The 14,751-nt window shown below is 39.9% G+C and overlaps 1 protein-coding gene across 1 annotated transcript in view; it reads right to left on the bottom strand.

Annotated features, from left to right (window-relative positions):
• Window positions 1-14,751, bottom strand: part of mrpl23 (mitochondrial ribosomal protein L23) — a 46,213-nt gene extending 31,462 nt beyond the window's left edge. The window contains exons 1-3 of the mRNA XM_030731730.1: window positions 14,621-14,751; window positions 12,927-13,049; window positions 1,453-1,535 (exon numbers count right to left, since the gene is read on the bottom strand). Of these exons, the coding sequence (XP_030587590.1) occupies window positions 1,453-1,535; window positions 12,927-13,049; window positions 14,621-14,640 (226 nt within the window). The 5' untranslated portion in view covers window positions 14,641-14,751. The remainder of the gene's footprint in view (window positions 1-1,452; window positions 1,536-12,926; window positions 13,050-14,620) is intronic.

Below are 14,751 nucleotides of genomic sequence, written 5' to 3'. Positions count from 1 at the left end.
GTTCCCCAGGGTCACACGCGCCCCCCCAGGTATTGCACCGTGCCCCCCAAAGGGGGCGCGCCCCACTATTTGAGAACCACTGACTTAAGTAAAGAAGTTGAACCAGTACTTCGACTTTTACCAAAGTATTTTTTAACACAAGTACTTGTACTTCTATTAAGTATAGAATGTCAGTACTTTTGCCACCTCTGGTTATATAGATGGAATACACAGGAGTAAGTTTTGCAAGCTTCGATCAATGATTTGGGGAAACGTGCTACTTACAGACATTTTTCAAGCCTTATTTCAGTAAATATTTTGGTACATTTTCACTATAATGCTGAACAGTAATAATGTATAGTGTGTAATAAGAGTAGTGTAGTGAGTTGTGCATCAGTAGAAAACCATTTCATATCAAATTTCCACACAAGCCATCACTTACATGTACATGTTTTGTGTTGTACTTAATTATTGCATTAGGTTTAAATAAAAATTAAGCATTTCTACTATGAGTACGTGTGTGCGTGAGTGTGTGTGTGTGTGTGTGTGTGTGTGTGTGTGTGTGTGTGTGTGTGTGTGTGTGTGTGTGTGTGTGTGTGTGTGTGTGTGTGTGTGTACACAAGTGAGTGCACCCCACTGACTCACAACAGCTGCAGTACAACTTTAGGATTTTAATTTGGATGAAATATTTGTGGCTTGGTATTGCATACCAGGAATCAAGTGTTTTCACCACCCTCTCCCAACAGTTTGGACTGACTGAATCTTGAGACAGATGCAAAGTCATGATGTTTGTATGTTTTTCCACCACTGGCATTAACTGTGTTGGTGTTGCCCATACAACATTGTTACTCTAGTCCCATAGTGGCAACTGATTAAAATGCCATAGCTTTGCCATTTTGAGGGGAAAAAAGCCAATACTTAAATTCAGCCCAAAAGAATGGGAAATTACTGAGTTACAGCAGCCAGCACTTGAAAAACAACTTAGCTCAATAAAATAAATACAATATCACAGAACAAAAGAGCTCAGAATGGTAAAGGTGTTAATGCAAGTATAAAATGGGTCCATGCAATAACAATGTTCTGCTGGGTGTTCATGTGCTGTGTGAAAAGAAAAGTAATTTTGTATTACTTTAACACCAAGTAATACTCTACTCATACTTTCATGAACTACATATAAAGAAGTTGCCATTGTGCTTTAAATGCTCCTCAGACATGAAACTTGAAGAAAGGAATTAGGGGAATACCAATATACCATTTTAAGAAGCTGCCATGGTCTCCATTGTCAGAAGAAAAAAGAAGGAGATAACAATGAAGATGAAACAAAGAAAAAGTAGAAACAGAATGGAAGCTTTGCAGCTTGTACACTTCCATCACAACATGATGATGATAATATTTCGTGCAGTGCAACCACTGCAAATTCTGACAATGTTAATGGCCCTCTGTGCTTGAGTGCAGACCAATGAGAAGACTCACCAAACTGTATCCTGGTGCGGACAGCTCCAACAGGGACATTATAGATCTTCTCCAAGTAGTTCTTTACATCATACTTGGTCATTCTGTCCAGATACACCCAGAAAAAGATAAAAAGAGAGAACAGAACAGGGGTTACGGAGGCTTCCAAGCATCAGGGTTTGCATGTGATAAGGAGTAATCTGAACGTGTTTGAAGACATAACAGACCAAGGGAAAATGTCTGCGTTTGCAGTCCAGCACTTGCAGGGTTACATACTGGATCACTGTTGATCACATAATGCCACATTCACTTAACTGACACCTACATAGAAATGATGCAGCCCATTTCCACATTATATTATCCACTGTAACGGACAGGACACTCCCGTACAAACCCATATTCAGCTTTTATTCTATGGACCATAAAGTGGAGTGGAGAAACGTGAGTGTCAGTGTTCATCCAATTAGCTGTCTGCGAGTATTGATCGCGTCCTGTGAAACCCTACACAGGAAGTGGGCCTGGCACCAACTGATCCGGCAGGCCGGCCTAGCTAAAACTAGCCTGCTGGGCAGCATTTGAAGCAGATTCCTCTGACTAGGGAAAGAAAGGCTTTTAACTGCTAATCAATCAAGCCAATTGGATTAGCCTGGTAGAAAGCACTTCCCAAATGCGTCTGACAAAGTGCTTAATAGCGACGCTGTGGTCTGACATGAGTGCCTCGGATATGGCGTCTTCTACCACCTCATACGTTTCTTTAATAGAACAGGATAATGTAATATTCACTGTTTTTTCCAAGGTGACAGCACAATACCTTGAGTTGTTGTAATATTAGGTGAGGCAAACATTTGCCTCAGAAAATCCCATCTGTGAACACAAAGACTCTTTGTACCTAAGAGTGATGTAACATATGTTCCCATGCTGTACAAACAATTGCCTCTTCCCCTACAATAGGTTAAACTTTGGCAAAACTGACACTGGTGCAGAACTAAAACATTTCTCTATGTCTAACATTTGTGTATTGCTCTTTTTTGATACTTGGTTAAATTTTTCCACCATTACACCAAAAAATATGGTTTAATATGGTGAACATCACACAGCTTCTACTAAACATCCACTTCAGACAGATGCCCTGCTAAGAAAAGTGAGAACCAACTTGTCAGTTATTTTTCCCCCCTCCTAACGCCCACTCGTGGTCCAGGACCACTAGGGGCATTAGCGTGAAGGGGTTTCTGCTTCACTGTGTGAAGAAAGGATCTTGTTGAGAGTACTTTTAGACGCATTTGTCTCCACTGTCAAGAGGAAAGAGATGTGGCATGCAAACGCGTCTTCTGCTCCATTTACACCCCCCCACCCCCACCCCCGCCCACACATAATCTCAGTGTGTGTGCCAGAGGGCAGTGAAGCAGAGCGAGGTGACCATGGGTACATCAGATCAAGAAGAGAAGAAAGAGTGATTATACAGGGACCAGTATTCCTAGAAAGCAGTTGCAAGGAACTGAGAGAGAGGAAAGTGGCTTAGGGGGGCGCCGAGGTCTTTTCTGGATCATTAGCACAATGATCCTGATTAATGAGGAGAATATTTTCTAAATCCCAAATGCTTTAACAACTCAAATTATCCAGCCACCACAAACAAAGCTGGTATCCATCACAGAAAAAAAGTCATATTACCTGGTTATATAAATTTCTTTTTGGGGGCGTGGGGGTAAAGTTTCTACAACTGCTGGACACAACATTTGTCCTAAAGTCAACTTCCAGTGTAGGTGCATGTGTATGTTAAATATTAGAAAACCCTAAAACCCTATTTCCAAAAAACTTGCAATGCTATGTAAAATGAAAATATAGGCAGTATAGTTGCCCCTGTGTTGCATTGCCTCTTACTAATAATAAGCATTTGAAGACCAACTGCTGTCTTGATAATGGATTTCAGCTAGTCACGTGTTTGGGGCCTCTATTATTTTTTTTTCTGTGTTTGCTTCTTAATGCCCAAAATGTTTTAACTGGCCAGGTTGGAAAACAGCAAATGAATAGTCAAATAACACATACGCTGTACCAAAATCATTTGCTGAAACAAAAACAGGGTGTCAAACAGCCACACAAAAATGATAAGGGTGCTTGAAAACACAAAAACTGAAGGCAGCGCACCTGGTTCTCTAATATGTTAGCTTACTTGCCAGGGGACAGGGAAGCATGGTGGAAGATCCTGGCAATACTGGACCTGAATTTCTTCTAATAGAGCTGGGGATTTAGTCAAAATGAGCAGTCAATTCAGCCAGGTGCTGCTAGAGGAGAGAGTCATTTAATGAGCCAAAAAACAAAACAAAACAAAAAAAAAACCTTATAAACGCTTGTTGGCTTAACATGCTTGACAAGCATCTTAAAAAAATCTGTACTACTGCGCCTTTTGATGTTTTAACCACAAAGAGTCAAGAATAACAGAGATTAGTTAGTGGGCTTGTTCTGTTTACTGCATACTGTATGAAGTTAAGTGATAAATAAAATCACTTCATGGCATTATTTGTGTGTTTAAGTGCCTTACACTTTTGTACAGTACTCTATATTCATAGACTAAATACCTGCGCATGCATGCGCACACACACATTCACACAATACAGGGGTTACATGAGATAGCTGTTTTCTCTGTGACCCGAGTCAATACATAACTCCCATTTCAGCTACAAACCAGAATCCAATCTGAAAGAAAGCCTTGGGCTGAAAGCTGAGGAGAAAATGTCAAGTTAAGTGTGCACATAAACAAGGCTAAACTTAGACAAAGGGCGTGGTGTCTCCAGCAGTGATGCAGGCAGCATCTGATCATCATCCCAGTATAAACACCCATCTGACTCCACAAGCTAACCTTTCACACTTCTGCCTCTCAGGAAGAATGAAAACCTGTCTCCAGCAACTGCTAAGGCTAAAGGCACCGTTCCTCAGCAACTGGTATATATTTATAAGCAAACACTCATGCTACAAAGATTCCTCAGCCAAGATGATGAAAGAACTCCAAACACAAAACCTAGAAGGGCATCAGATGACGCAGACGATGGATTAGGTTCAATTATGGTCCGTTGTTGCCAAGCAGGTTTAATTCAGGAACACTAGCTTCATTGTCAGAAAACAGTTTAAAAAGTTATATTGTTCTGAATTGTTAAGGGGGGGTATAAGAGAGACAAGAGACCTTGATCTAATATCATGCAGTGTTAAAGAAAGAAGGGCTAGAAGCATGATGACATAAACGGTGTAAACTTGATGCCTTTGCTGTGCCTTGCCATGACACAGTTGTCTGTGTGTGACAATAAAGAAGATTCGTCAATCTGCAGATTAACCTACTTACCTCTGTCAGTTGCTTTTAAATGTAATCCTTCACTTGCAAAGGATCTGCATGCTTCTGGACAGTTCCTATTCTTAAATGTGGGCTAACTCACACTGAGCCAAGAAGATCACGAGTATCACTTCCATCAGTTTTAGGTGGTCCATTTACACCTGTGCTCCGAAAGCACGAGACAAGGCAGGAGAAAGGACAAATTTGGAAAAGTGCAAGAGAGGACAGAGGCAACTTTGATAGTGTATGACAATAGCATATCCAGAATGTTCTGAGACTAGTGCATGCCACTACCAGCTAAATGGCTGGTGTCTATGATGTACATAAAAGAAGGCCTTTATAGCCACACACTAGCAATGAATTTAAACTGATCAGTTCTAGAAGCTGAAACATTCTTTCTAAATGATGCAAAAAACAAACTAATATGTCCAAGAGTTATAAGAAGTGTACTATGAAACCATGACACTCCCAGTGCAATACCAGCTGAGGAATGAATGTCCGTCATCTCCATATAAAGATCCTAGGCCTGACTTGCCCTCCCAATGCCGCAGTTATGTGTCATGTCACATGCTTTACGGCAGAACGAATGCCATATTTAAAGTTTCATTCAATAAAAAACTCCCAAGAGAACAGTTATCTTTAATGTGTCAACAAAATGTGCGTGTGTGTGTGTGTGTGTGTGTGTGTGTGTAAACACATTAGTGCAATACACTACACTCCATGTACACCTCAGTGGCTATAAGCCTGAGCCAAAATTACCCATAGACTGGTGAGACAAACTGATACAGAGCCTTTATATGGTTATAAAACAATTTGTTTAGCACCTACAAAGTGAGCAAGTGAATGAATGCTCTGTAATAAATTATGCTAATCTAAATTCAACTTTTATTCAATTGTATTTATTTAGCACCAATTCACAACAACAGTCGCCTCAAGCTATTTTATATTGAAGGGCCATGATGATTCATATTCCAAGTATCAAGTTCTACTACACTACTGTGCAAAAATCATAAGCCAGCCCCATTTCTTTACATTCACTTTCCAAGGAGCCACTTAACACTGATCTATGAATCATTCTACCACAAAAAAAGGCACCCAACTCAAGGGATGAACCAGTGTTGCCCACACGTAACAGACAACTTAGTAAAGGACTGAGTTTAAATTGTATTTTTAGGCACTTTGTTACTAGCAGCCTGTCATTTCTAGTAACACATAATTTGTTCCCATTTCTTTAGTTGACTCCATGAAAAATGCCAAATATAGCACAGTTTGCCAGGCATAAAAGAGCATTTTTGCACCAACAAGGTGATTCTCAACACCATGGTGTGCAGTGTGTCCTTAAAAAGAAAATATAGGAAACTGGACAAGTGGAAGAGAAAAGAAGTGGCAAGCCTTAAAAAAAAACAAACTATCTACAGCAGATGAACAGTATCTGAAAGTCATTTCCTTAAGAAGTATGGGGGAAAAATCCAGCAAACACCTGACACAGGAGCTGAGAGATTAATCTTGCCCTTCAGTTGTTCCATCTAGTGTTTGCTGAAGCATCATCAGAAATGGTCTCAGTGGAAAAATGGGTGTCAAGAAGCCATTCTTAAGGAAAGAAAACAGGGAGAAAAGGTATGCCAAATTACACAAGAACTGGACTGAAAATCAGTGGCAACAGGTCGTATGGAGTTATGAATCCAAATTCAAAATTTGCAGTTCAAATGATCGTCTACAGTGAGTATCTGCAGCCATCTTTAAACCATGGTAGAGGTTCAGACTGGGAGATATATTGTGTTTTTAAGAAATACCGATATATTTTCATACGAGATATAAGATGAGACAATATCATTTATATCAATGAAGTTTATGTCATATTACAATCATACTTGTAGATCCACCAGTTTACCTTTCTCTTCTCCCAATTTGTCTTTGCACAACTTCACACTGCCCCACCTCCCTCCCGCACCGCTTCACCCATAAATCATGCAGGAAGGGACAGCATGGAGAAGTAAAGAGACACGAAGTTACTGAAGAGGAGCTGGTTAGCATAAAGAAAAACAATGCTCAGTTATTTGGAGATCGTTCGTATGCAAAGTGTGGGATGAGCAGCAGAATAATGTATTCTGTAGAGAATGCCGAAAACAAGTCCAGACAAAAGGTTCGAGCACTACTAATCTTTTCCACTATGCGTAGCGATGCTAATGGCCACGTCACTGCCTAAGTGTTACTTCTCAGAAGTCCTCAGCCCGGCGCGATGGCACCTCAGCATGGCGCAGCTGGCTAAAATCCTGCTGACTGAAGGATGGAATTTTGTTCATTCAGTTTACATGTTTTGTTATTTGTACAGAGTACTAGATGTACAGGAGTACATCTAGTACAGGAGGAAGAACATTGGTGAAGTCTACTTCCCTGTAGACTGGCTTTACAAAGAATAAGTCAGCCTTTCGCTATTTTTGCTCTGTATCTTTTCTGTTTACATTTTAATACCACAGCTGAGAGTCTTTTGTTATGGAGGAAAAAAGCACCAATTTATTTGAGGAGCATTATTATTTACACTATCATTTAAATATGCCAATAGTTTATTTTTGAGCAATTTCTCATGTACATCTATAGCTGAATGTTAAAAGAAAAATAAAAGAAAAAATATCAAGATATATACCGTATATCGCCATTCAGATAAAAAATATCAAGATATTATTTTTGGTCTATATCACCCAGCCCTAGTAGAAGTCCTATTATGGTTTGGGGATCATGTCAAAATTGATTGAATTAGGAATGTAGAAAAGTACAATCAGATTTTAATCCACTGTGCAATACCATCTGGAAACAGCAGCTTCATTTTTCAGCATGACAATGATCCAAACACACCGCCAATGCAATAAAGGCATACCTGGATAGAAAAAATAAACACACACACACACACACACACACACACACACACACACACACACACACACACACGCGCGAACAACATCAGTCATGGACTGGCCTCTCAAGAGCCCAGATCTCAAAATTATTGAAGGAGTGTGGGATCATCTTGACAGAGAACGGAACAAAAGGCAGCCAACATTTAAAACAGTTCTGAATGTCCTTCAAGATGTCTGGAGAACTATTCCTGAAGACTACTTAAAGAAATTAGAAGAAAGCTTCCCTAAGAGAGTTCAGGTTGCACTGAAGAATAACCTTAATGGAATTTTTTGGTCTTCTTTACTGAACATCCATATGTTTGCAAATGTTCCAATAAATCTCTACATCTGTTTCCCATTTTTCTACCAAAATACAAGAATTAATATAAGAAAGAATATAAAAATGATGGGTGGCTTGAGACTTAAACTAAACTCTCCGCTATATAAATGGAATTCCACTCAAAAAACATCTGATCTCAAGAACAGGTCATTGCTCTTGGCTCAGGAGATAGAGCAGGTCGGTGGGTCAATCCCTGCTCCTCCATTGGGCAAGATGATGAACCCAAATTTCTGAGAATAAAGCACTGTATGAAGGGTTGAATGTGTCTTTGGTTCTAAAAAACAAAACAAAACAAAAAACATGCTGATAGCTCAGTTGGAGTAGAAAATTACATTGTACCAGGCTTTTTGCCACTTCCTTTCTTAAAGCTTGATTTTATTGCCACAACCTTAGAAAGGTTGCTTGGTTTAGAAACTACTAGAAGGGTTTTAATGTGGCTCCTTGTTTGATTGAAATAAAAAAATTAATTAAAAAAAAAAAAAAAAGGCTGCATCAAACTTTTGGCTGTTTATAAGTGTCTTACTGGTTGACAGCTTGAGTATGAGCAATACAAGAGATACAGCAACACATAGATGTGATGCAGGACTGCAGGTGACGGGCACACACTGCAGTTTGAAAAACTACACCTCCCTTATGATCAGAAATAAGCTTATTATGATCATATAGAACCCTTTTCCACCAATATGGCACCCAGTCTAGAACAGTTCCATTTATTTCAGCTAAAAAAAAAATTAAAATACTTGTGCCAGCACAAACAAAGCTACCAAGGGCATGGCACCATGTAATGAGGGGGTTGTTAATTGCAAAAAACCTCTGATAGTAAAACCATTAAATGTTCAGTTTTCAACCTTTTCGAAATGTGGGATGGTTCTCAAAAGGGATTGAGGGAGAACTGGTTCTGCACCACCAGCAGCAGAACCAGGTAGAAAGACGCATTGGAGAGCAAGTCAGTACCTAACAAATTTTCTTTCTGGACAGTGCAGTCATTATTATTAATCTCTGGCTCTCTTCCACAGGGTCTTTTGTCTTGTCTCTCTCCCCTCACCCCCAACCATTCGCGGCAGATGGCTGCCCCTCCCTGAGCCTGGTTCTGCCGGAGGTTTCTTCCTGTTAAAACTGAGTTTTTCCTTCCCGCTGTCCCTAAGTGCTTGCTCATAGGTCATCAACTGTTGGGGTGTTCTCTGTGTTACTGTAGATCCTTTAACTTACAATATAAAGCACCTTGGAGGCAACTGTTGTTGTGATTTGGCACCATATAAATAAAACTGAACTGAACTGCAATTGAACTCGGCAAGAGTTATGATTGGGACAGATGTGCTCAGACCTTGCTCTCTCTGGTCATTACAGGTGACTTTAAAAAAAAAAACTCTTAAAGTGAACAAAATGTTGCTAAATCTAATAATGAAGTTGCTACAATGCCAACAATGAGGTAAACAGATGGGTCAGGTATTTCCACAAAATATATCCACATAGCTAGACTGAAAAGTGAAAGTCTGGGTCCACTTCTAAGTTACACATATTAACTTACTGTCACAATTGCTCTGTTTGAATTGCTCTTGGATCTTCTGTGAATCTAACAGTACAAGTAGAAAATATGAAATAAAAATTTTAAAAAATAATACATGTAACTCTGAAGAAAAATGCATTAGGAAAGACAAATGGCACACTTTTACCATCCCAGACTAACAGACAGGACAGCATTAAACTAGAAACTCTGGTTTCAAAAGATCAGGAGCCCTCCTCAAAAATGGACATCTGAAATTCCCTTTGGCATGCTATGTGTTTTAATAAGGCTTGCAGACTTTGTGTGTAACCTTTATATACACACAATAGTGTAAACATCGAAGGTACACCAAACAGCCAATACATACTCATACATGCACGCACGCAACATCAAAGTACATTGCGTCAAAGTGGCTTTGCGGCAAGAATGAAACAAGAGAGTCGTCTTCTCCGCAGATGAAAGGCAAATGAAAGCTGTTCCACATTGTTGGCCTGCCCATTGTCAGCTTTAGGTTGAGATACGCACAGTCACTGCTTTAACCCTCCCATCCTCAGAGACAATACATGCACATAAGGTGCTCAACACTAAGTATCAAGATCATAGTAGCTGACTTTGTTTGGGGGAAAAGCCACTGGGGAGAGAAGAGACAGTTGAGAAGTTGAGAATATAAAAGCAGCGTGTGAAGGATTAGTTTTTGTTTTTTTGTTTGGTCAGGCTGCTGCCTGACAATGGAACAGAAATGGATCAAAGAGCAGGTCACTGAAAGTCACAAACAGAAATAGGTCAGTAGAGTTAGTATCACTCATCTGCTGGAGGGCTAAATGACCTAATATGACATTAACTGAGGTTAACAAGCATAAAGAAAGTGGCACATTTTCAACTATGTTTATTAAGTGGAACATGTGACCAGATATAGTGATTGCCATGGCGAATCTAACACTGTTAGATCCAAGGACTGAACAGTTGGCAAAAGAAATTGTAAGCTGCAGTATAACAGGGTCAGTCTGCTCAAGTCTGATTACAGTGAGAAACCGCAGCATGGTCTGGTTTCATAGTTATTAGTCTGCATAGCATGAAATGTGACTGAGTAGCAGACTGAACTGAAAATTCAATGGTGTGCTCTTTTCTTTGTGTGTGTGTGTGTACTGGCCTCTACCCATGCCAGGTGAGGTACAAGAAGGTGTGCGTGGGTGTAAACCTAGAAATTTGATGATGTTCTAGAACAGAGGGGAAATACTTAGATAGCACAAAAGGTTTGAGAACAATCAAAAAGACCAACAAATACTTCCCTCTGGCAGGTAGAAAGAGAATAACCAGAAAACACAGCCCAGGTGTCTCAAACAAAACGTGCCAAAGAAGGATTGATTTTGGACACATAGCAAAGTGCTTAAGAAAACCACAATAAACAGCAGGCCCAGGGTGGGACAGAGGGAAAGGATGGAGAAAGACATGCCAGAAAGTGAGTGATACTCCCAACAAGTACAAAAACTAGAGAAAAGCAAAAGAGATCAAGACAAACAACTATGGATATCTAGCTCCCAGGTGTCAGCCAGATAAAGGCCACCTTGTGTTATTCCCTTGAGAACGCCAACAGTTACCAGTTCTCATTAACAGCTGCTCGCTCTACAATTTACCCACGCTTACACCACCCACACTTGAGAATCATAACTACAACAGCTTTCACTGCCATAATGACTCAGACTTATCAATAAGCTGGGAGTGGGAGTGACATTTGTTTTGTCATTGTCTCTCCATGTAGGTCCATTTAGTACATTGTTGGTAAAAAAAAGTAAAAATAACAGTGTTTCCAAGCACACACTGAGGCCCCAGCGGCATATCAATCAGCCGTGCACCTCTTACAGGCATCAAAGACTGTGAGAGAAAAAAACAGAACACCTTACACACCCTTATAAACACACACGCACCCTGCACTTACCCAGTTTTGTGCATATATACACAAAAACACACACCATTCTCACAAACTGACTCACTCTCACTTACAAGTATATACAGAAAACACACACACACACACACACACACACACACAATTACATAAGTACCCTAGGAGTTTGGCAGGGAAGAGGCAAGAATCAGAGTGGGAGGCCAGGCACCTGGATGAACAGATTATGGTCTAAACCCCACCAGAGACACATAGATAATCTGCCTCAAACTTCAATTTTTCTCCCCAGTGTGGGTTCTGGCCTTCTCAATGCCTCAGGAGAGCTGGTAACCCCAGTGACCTTGGCTTGCAGAGGTAGTCAGAATCAGCTCATCACTACTAAGTGCTGACTGGATGTCCTGTTGCGTTTTATGACGCAGTAAATACCGTTCAAGCTAACCAAAATAAGAACATCATATCTACACTGACAAGATTAGTTTTGCCTTCATTTTCTGTCTCAATGTTGACGCTGCTCCTCTGAAAGACTAATGTTTGAAGTCTCAATGTGTACAAACTGACTTAAATCCCCAGTTCAAAGCCAAATAAAAGCACTTTTGACCTCAGCTCAGGCATCACTCTCCATGACGGCCTTTCACAAGTCATTGTTGCATCTAAGCTCATTAGAAGGTAGACATAAGGCACAAACTGTCTACACTGTGGAAGGCTGAGGCCTCCGTTTTCTGTTCTTGAGCCTGTCACACCACCTGCTGGCCATGGCATTCAACACCAGGTACATACTGCTGGTCCATCAAGACCATTACAGTGCCAGTAAAAATAAATTATTGCAGCCGAAAATGTGAAACATATGTTCACTGTATCATAGCTTCAACTGAGACTACTATAGTCTAACTAAAGACAACCTGAAATACATTTACGGCCCATACAGCTTGATGTTTTTGTTGTTTGTTTTCAGTGAGGTTTTGTTTTCTTTTTAGATACTCACTTGAACACTGTTGCTCATCCTTATCATTCACTTGTGGAGGAAAAAAAAAGCAAAAAAACAAAAAAACAAAAAACAAGATGTTTAATCCAAGGAAATCTGCTCTAGGGCTGAACAGCTTGTACTTTAACAGAGAGACAGAGTGACTGCTAATAAAGGGCCAGTACGTACAAGCATTTGCCGTTTTTGATTAATGTGTGTACAAATTTACAACTGGAACAATACGCAGACTTCAAACGATAAGCACCTACATTTATGGGCAGCAAAAGTCTGAGAGGAACAAATAAATGGACTAGTATGTAATGTATGGCTACCTGAAAAAGACAGAAAAACACTGTGAAAAACTATAACAAGAAAAATACTCCACTGTTGGGGCTGAGACACTGTAGTGCAAGTACAGTGCAATGTAATTTATGCTTTCCTATTCAAAGAATAGCACAATCCACTTACCTGAGAATGGTGCAGTAATTTAAGATGTACAGTTAGAGTGGAGCACATACCAGTACAGTACTACACTTATACCCATTACAATGACAGTGAACATGTGTAAGTGAAGACTTACACCATTGGGATGCGAAACTGGACAGTGTCTGGAGGCTGCTCTTTTCCCGGCCTCACCAGAGTCAGAAACCAGTTGGGTCTGAAGATCCTCAGCTGGGGATTACCCAGCTGGTAGAGGGGGTATCTGAGGAGACACGCATAGGCTGGCTCTTATCATCCTTAGTATCATTCCCATAAATCCTATATTATTTACTAAAAATCCCAATAATGGCCACCCAGATAATCAAGTAAAATTATGTCTTTAATCTTTGTTTCATTTGAGAAATTGAGGGCAGTCCAGCACCGAGCAGGTTCCTTTTCCACCAAAAATATATGGAACCATTCTTCAAACTTCAAGTTCAAATGCATAGAATGAAATGTTTTGAGATTTTACTGACTGCCATAAAAGCAAAAATTGGAAAGAAAAACAATAACACAAAACATTTCTTTTAAGACATTGCAGAGGTGTAGTGGTATACCTTGCAAGAGAGGAGTTAGATGTATCTATCTGCACACTCACTACTGCAACAACTGCTATTACTAAAAAAAAAAAAAAAAAAAAATGAACTGCCAAAATTACAGATACCCACTTTACATTTTATCTACATGTAGCAGTTACTTAATGTCCTTGTGACAACTACTTGTATGGCTGAACAAACATCTAATTATTCACATCCAAAATAATCCAAGGTCCACAGAGTTCCTGAAAGAAATGCAGCATTTATTTTATATAATAAACAGTAACCAGAAATTCACACAAAACTGAAAATAAGGACTGAAAAGATTAACACATGACTGTCTGAAATCAAGAGCAGTTCCTGTACAGGCCTAGACCTGAGGATGTGAGCTCAAAGACTGTCTTCCTGCTCCAGCCACACCCTCCAGGTAGCATCACCTGCCTTTATGTCCTTTGCACACTAATTTTATGCTATAAATAATGATCATTGTCTTCTACACTCAAAATGAAACACTTTTAAATTATGTGGTTCAACTGTTTGCTTATTTATTGCCAGTTTCTTGTTTTGTTTTGCACTGTCATGCTTTACAGCAACTTCTCCCTGAAACTTGAGAAAAGGGCATAAATTCAACAGTCTCCAAACATGAAGGATCGAAAATGATCAATGCAGACATTTTAATAGAACGTGCTTAAGCAACAAGTTATGTTTATGTTGTTTATGAATTTGAGGTGGGCCCCCATTAAACAAGATCATTTTTATCTACATATCCCAGCAATGTACATTTCACGTGTAATATGTACAATGCACTGCACAGAGCAGCATGTATTCTTAACCATGGGTTAAACCCCCTCGTAAACAGTTACATTATGGCTCCAGTGCTTTAATACTGACGCAGAAGAGTTGCTGCAGTGTCACTAACCTACAGAGTGCCTGTACAACGACTCTAACATCGTTATCTGCAATTTGTTTTTAGCATAGCAGGCTAAAGCCAGCCAAGTTCTTGTTGCTTAAAAGTTATCTGAAATTCACAGTGAGGACATAAGTCGCAACCTAAAATGCGCTGACATATTACAAAATAACTGACAACAACGTTAGCTATGATAGCTACGTCCAGGGTAGGCTGCATACAGTACAGCTGGGAGCCTGATACATGCTAGCAATAGCTGGGTTTGTTAGGTTAAATTGCCAGAAACGCTGATTAACAATGTATTCATGAGTAACTGAGATTTCGTATTTAAACAAAACACTTGACACTTACAACATTCGCGTTACTGGCATCACTGGAAAGGTCTGCTACAAGAGATAAGCTGATTGTTACTTTGTAGTTTTTCCAAGGTTGTCAAATGCTACACGTGCATGGATGTGCTTCCGGGAACATTTACACGGCGC

This window comes from Archocentrus centrarchus, chromosome 6, assembly GCF_007364275.1.
Source record: "Archocentrus centrarchus isolate MPI-CPG fArcCen1 chromosome 6, fArcCen1, whole genome shotgun sequence".
Lineage (NCBI taxonomy): Eukaryota > Metazoa > Chordata > Actinopteri > Cichliformes > Cichlidae > Archocentrus > Archocentrus centrarchus.
This window is presented reverse-complemented; position numbering and strand designations above follow the sequence as displayed.